The sequence below is a fragment of the Branchiostoma belcheri genome, unplaced genomic scaffold (assembly GCF_001625305.1).
Source record: "Branchiostoma belcheri isolate BF01 breed outbred unplaced genomic scaffold, Haploidv18h27 scaffold278, whole genome shotgun sequence".
In the NCBI taxonomy this organism is placed as follows: Eukaryota; Metazoa; Chordata; class Leptocardii; order Amphioxiformes; family Branchiostomatidae; genus Branchiostoma; species Branchiostoma belcheri.
In genome coordinates, this window is record NW_017803885.1 from 8,543 (window position 1) to 14,568 (window position 6,026).

At 47.0% G+C, this 6,026-nt stretch overlaps 1 protein-coding gene across 1 annotated transcript; it reads right to left on the bottom strand.

The window, feature by feature from the left end:
- Positions 1–611: 611 nt before the first annotated feature.
- On the bottom strand, positions 612–5,735 carry LOC109472470 (nucleoside diphosphate-linked moiety X motif 19-like). Its single transcript, XM_019772245.1, has 8 exons — positions 5,431–5,735; positions 4,069–4,242; positions 3,274–3,321; positions 2,971–3,149; positions 2,109–2,271; positions 1,456–1,663; positions 1,120–1,222; positions 612–871 (listed from the first exon to the last, which is right to left on the bottom strand). The coding sequence occupies exons 1-8, from the start codon at positions 5,626–5,628 to the stop codon at positions 742–744; spliced, it is 1,203 nt and encodes a 400-aa protein (XP_019627804.1). The 5' UTR covers positions 5,629–5,735; the 3' UTR covers positions 612–741.
- Between the last annotated feature and the right edge of the window lie 291 nt (positions 5,736–6,026).

Sequence of the window (6,026 nt, forward strand, 5' to 3'; positions counted from 1 at the left end):
CCACCCCCTCTCCGGCGGGGCGTATCAGGGCGGATTTGGCGCCGCTGAAGCGGATTAAGCGGAAAGTCGCGGAACGAGGCAATCTCATTTCCCGGGCCGTCCCGCCGCCCATTAACGCTTATCTCCCGCTCCGATCGATCCCCGGTACCGCCGCTTACCGCCGCCAGCGCGCAGCTATGATTAGAAAACCATAAACTTAATGGCGAGCGTTTGGCCAGTCAACAGCCCGGCGTAGCGCCGCAGACTTTGCACATCAAATATTTATCGCCGAATGAATCTCGGCGCGCGGCACGGACGCAGGCCTCGAAATTAACGTTTATTCTACGTTGAAAAGTTTTCGAGCGGTGAAAAATTGGGTTTTGAACGGTTAGAAATTGGGTTTTGAACGGTGAAAAGTTGGGTTTTGAACGGTTAGAAATTGGGTTTTGAACGCTGAAAAAGTGGGTTTTGAACGTTGAAAAATTGGGTTTTGAACGCTGCAAATTGGGTTTTGAACGCTGAAAAATTTGGTTTTGAACGCTGGAAAATTGGGTTTTGAACGAACGGTGAAAAATTGGAAAAAACACTGAAAAACCACTGAATATTCTGTTACATTTTGCCAAGCTCAATGTACATCGACTTCGCGGATATTCACACAGGTGTGTTGCAGTCAAAGGTTTAAAAATTGTAATCTTCCGGTATGATATTCAGTCTATTTGGGCTAATTTCTACAATTTTAAGCATCTGAGGACCTGATAGAGGCTAAAGTTTGCTCTGAATCCTTTCCACGAACTGAAAGACGTCCTGCATAGGAGAGATGTGTCCGAACTTGGGCGGGATGTTACAGCGGGTTTCCCACGCCGGCAACCCGGAGCCCGGCAGGATCTCGGACCTACAACAATGTGAAGAAACTTCATCTGTGACATCTATGGCAGTCTAAAGACCTGTTGTGTCTAAGTGATTTAGGCATCATCTTTAATTGTCTTTGAGATTGTTCCGTGTAGTTTGGGGATATGGCTGTAAAAGTTTTTGTAAAAAGTAGTTGTGTATGTATATGTACTTGTACTTGTCTCCATGATTTCAATAAACAGATGTAAAAAAAAAATTAAAAAAAAAATAAATAAATAAAAAATCTCGGACCTGTGGAGTCGGCTGGCGGACTGCCGAAGTTCTGCGACGGTGCTGGAGAGGTGACGGCCCTGAAGCACTTCCGGGTCATCACGGGTCGGGTACAGGTCATCACCTGGGCCGGAAACAATACGGCATAATGTTTATTCAAAATTAAAACTTTTCATCCAACCAAAAAAGTTATATATCTCACCGAGAGCTTTCGACCAGTCAACACTGGGTCAAATGTATCTGGTAGACAATGTCGGCCCCCGTCGCGGTTGAGTCTTTTCTTACGCAGCTTGTATTGGTGTGTTGCACTTGGAGAACGTTTACCTGGCATGCAAAACAAACAAACAAACAACGTACCGGGTAGAGCAGAAACTTGTCCATCTTCACATGGAAAAACCACGGGTAGCCACCTCTCGCAACCCTGCGCACCCCTCTCCCTGCTGAAGTGGTTCAGGTCCACCAGACTCGGCAGCTGGCACAGGCGGGAGAGTTCATACACTTGCGGGGGTGGAATGATGTGTTTTCCATGTCGGAAATCGTGCAAGACTTCGGCGGGTGTGAGCCACTGCAATAGAGAACAAAGCCAAGAGGCCATGCTATGAATAGATATTTACTATTGTATATTTACTAGTACATTTATGTAATTGGTGTGAGCCCTGGAGCCAAGTAGCTGGCCTGTGTAGGCCCTGGAGCCGAGGAGCTGGCCTGTGTAGGCCCTGGAGCCGAGGGGCTGGCCTGTGTAGGCCCTGGAGCCGAGGAGCTGGCCTGTGTGGACCCTGGAGCGGAGGAGCTGGCCTGTGTAGGCCCTGGAGCCGAGGAGCTGGCCTGTATAGACCCTGGAGCCGAGGAGCTGGCCTGTGTGGGCCCTGGAGCAGAAGAGCTGGCCTGTGTAGACCCTGGAGCCGAGGGGCTGGCCTGTGTAGGCCCTGGAGACAAGGAGGTAGCCTATGTATACCCTATGAATAGTCTGGCTCCCAGGCTACGACAGGTAGCTACATCTACCGACTCACCTGTGCCTTGACGATCTCCCGGTCGTCCCGTGCGGCGGGAGGGATGTGGTCCAGACAACAGATGAAGAACGCGGTGTCGTAGCGCCGCCTGTTGGGCATGCCCGGTATAGCAGGCGTCAGCCAGTTGGACCATTCGTGTAGGGACCAAACGTCAGGGACACACCTATGGCATTATATCAAGATATCAATATAGAATCACATACTTGTTTTTATGTTTACCGAAGGAAACATATTGTTTTTGCTCAGTTTCTTCCTCTTCTTCTCCAAACACTAACCTTTGACCTGGCCAATAACCTGATTTGTTGACGTCTGTCGCCATGGTAACTGGTGTGTTATATCATGTTGCAATCTTATAGTAGGAGGGATTTAGACTCCTGTCTGACCATATATATATATGAATGTATTTGAGAATTAACAGAGCAGACCATGTGCGAAGGTAAACATTATGCGTTTACTTTTCAAATGTTACCTTTCTAGTTAATTATGCATTATGATTTAATACAAACCGTCAACTGTTGTTTAAAGTAACATTGTTATGTTTACGTTCGCAGAAAGAAAATATATTGTTTTTGCTTTGTTTCTTCTTCCTCTTCTTCTCCAAAGAAATAAGGTCAATGACCTGATACGAACGTCTGTCACCATGGTAACTAGTGTTAGGTTACATCATCCTGCAATTTTATAGCAGGAGGGATTTAGACTCCTGTAATAATATATGTGAATGCTTTTGAGTAAGAAGTAACAAAGCAGACCATATAGGTAAACATTATGCATTTGCTTAGCAAATCTTACATTTCTAGTTAATATACATATATAATTTCATGCGGGCTGTTAACTGCTGTAGCATATATATTTTAAGTTTTACCTGCATTCGTTGCAGAGCTGTAGGAACTGCCTTGCGTCCCCGTCCACGCGTTTTCTCCAGCGGGCCAGCTCAGACGCCGGAAGGGGCCACGTCGCCGGCCCACTGGCCCTCCAGGGCCGCACCAGAAGAACCCCGGACTCCTCAAAAGTCTCACGAATGGCGCTTATTCTGTACCCGACCTGGACAAGGGTCAAAACCTAAAAAGTCAGCTATCATGAACTGGTACCTTTTGAAACCCAGCACCTAGAGACCACAGACGTAAGAAAAAAAAGGAACTTCCAATGCAGTACCATTACCATTGACCCCAGACTCCTCGAAAGTCTCACGAATGGCGCTTATTCTGTACCCGACCTGTACAAAATTACAAATCATCAACGGTCAAAACCTAGAGAGTCAGCTATCATGAACAGGTACCTAAAACACATGCACAGCACCTAGAGACCACGTCTAGACGTAACAAACGTAAAAGAAGGAACTTCCAGTGCAGTACCATAGCCAGCTGCTAGGGAGCCAGAAATCTAAGCATTTTCAGGTCTCATCGAGACCTACCAAGTTTAACGACAACACATTTAAGCCTTCTCAAGTTATCGTGTCCACAGACGGACACGCACACACACACACACACACACACGAACGCCTCTGAAAATATAACCTTCTTGGCGAAGGTAACATTAACAAGCTGCATGCTAGGGAGCCAGAAATCATTTCGAGGTCTTATCAGGACCAACCACCTCTGACCCCCCCCCCACCCCATCTACATGTATATATGCTGTACCAAGTTTCATGACAATAAATTTCCTGCATAGGTTCTCAAGTTATCGTGCTTAGCAAAGATGCATACATACTGCAGGGATCGAAAAAAATTGGGTGCACCAAAATTTTGTGGGGAGCACCATATAAGATAAAATAGGTAGAATGTCACCATAACATCTTAAATTCTTAACATACCTAAACCTATGAAAATATTTGGGTGCACAGCTCCAACTTTGGGTGCACTAAGGTGCTCATGCACCCAGTATTTCCAGCCCTGCACTGTGATACATACATATGCATGCGTTACCAAAACATAATCTTCTAAGCTAGGTAACAACAACCGACCTCGTTCGGAACGGGCGAGTCCCTCTGCCCTGTAAACATTGGGGATCGGCCTTCGTGGACTTCGACCCGACAGAGTTTCTCAAACTCGAAGTCCGTTTCGAATCCCGCCGCCTTGAAGACGTCCAGCCACTTCTCGGAGAAGTCTGAGGCGTCCACGACACCGCCAGGGAACACCTGTAAGAAACAGGAGCGAGTAGAAACAGACAAAAACTACCCTGAAGGAAAGAAGGGAGTCAGCAGCAGCAAATCTCTTCAAAGCTATGCTGAACCCTGATCACCCTCTGCACGACCTTGTTCCCCCTGAACGTGCGACTGCTACAGGGAGACAGCTCAGGAACAGAGACATGTTCACTTTGCCTAAGGCTAGGACTCTACGCCTGAAAAAGTCTTTCTTACATTGTGCAGTGAGACTCTACAATGACAGTGACAATGGCTGATATTTGAAAACCTATATCTGCTATCTCCTGTTGTAGAGTGAATGGTGTTTGTACATATTTGTATATAGTGTGTTTCTGTGTACCTGTCCTGTCTTCTTTTTTTTTAACAAATTGTAAAAATCGAATTCAGGGGTGCATTAGCATTCCCTGCTTTTGTACGAGTTTGTTGGATTGAATAAATAAATAAATAAAAACCCTAATCTCCAAGCAGATATTTCGGTGGGGGTAAGACAGTATCAAATTGACCAGTCTGTAACCATTTCCCCACCCATTTCTGATTTTGATCAGGCAACAACTAGGTGTTAATAGCGTTTGGCGTTTCGACTGCAGGCAGATCTTGGGTGGGGAAATGGTTGCAGACTGGCCAATTTGGCACTGTCTTACCCCCACCAAAAGATCTGCTTGGAGATTAAAAAAAAACCTGGTCCCGGGGTTCGAACCCACGACCTCCCGAGCACCAGCTTCAAACCCGACGCTCCTACGGAATCGGCTAAAAGGTCAAGATCTAGACCCATCGAGCGGGTCAGTTGGTAGTGCCAAGGACGTTCAACGTTGAACGTCCTTGGTAGTGCCTATAAAACCATGAATCCATAGCATGCCAAAAACTGGGGTTTTGGGGGGTCTTCAGGATTCTTTATGTGCTATTTTCTGATTGCATATAGCCGGCCTGGTTGAGTTACCCCCATTTTTAAAACTCCGAGCTAATGAATACAAATAAAAAAATCAGAAAACAGCCGAAGACCACCAAATCCCCAGTTCTATAAGCCTGCTACGGAGGCTAATCAGAAAACAGCCGAAGACCACCGAACCCCCACTTCTATAAGCCTGCTACGGAGGCTAATCAGAAAACAGCCGAAGACCACCAAACCCCCAGTTCTATAAGCCTGCTACGGAGCCTACTATAAACCCTAACACTGTCACACACCTTGGCGTTGGGCATGAAGCCGCTCTTCCCGCTACGCTGTAGCATCAGGACCCGGTAGTCGAACCGGCCGGGGCCGGGGCATGGTGGACCCGCCGGCGGGCCCGATGCCGTCCCCGCCCGCCCGTTTCTCTGAGCCCCCGCCGCTAGAATCACCGTAGCAGCCTCCAGCCAGTGCTTGGAGAGAGGCTTGAACGGCATGTTGTGCACAGAAGTACATATAAAAGTTGACGGCAAGTTGGGTTTGTTGTGGTGACACTTGTTCTGTCAGCTGGCGGCAGCTGAACTTTGCCTGACCTCGTCCGCCATTTTGATGACCCCACCGGACGATACCACTAGCAAATATAGGGAGGTCAGGGAGTAGTGATCACGAGTACTATGTACTACCATGGAGGTTTACTACATGTACTACTACTACTACTACTACTGCTGCTGCTGCTGCTGCTGCTACTACTACTACTGCTACTACTACTACGACGACCGTAGTACAACAACAACAACAACAACTTACTACTACTACTACTACTACTACTACTGCTACTACTACTACTACTACTACTACTACAACTACAACTACAAAAAGACCTAATAATGAATGA

Coding starts and splice junctions, on each gene's coding strand:
- LOC109472470 (XM_019772245.1), bottom strand. CDS start 5,628: ATGCCGTTCAAGCCTCTCTCCAAGCACTGGCTGGAGGCTGCTACGGTG. Junction 3,150..3,273: donor AGACTTTCGAGGAGTCTGGG/GTCAATGGTAAT, acceptor ACCCTTGTCCAG/GTCGGGTACAGAATAAGCGC. Junction 872..1,119: donor TCCGCCAGCCGACTCCACAG/GTCCGAGATTTT, acceptor ACATTGTTGTAG/GTCCGAGATCCTGCCGGGCT.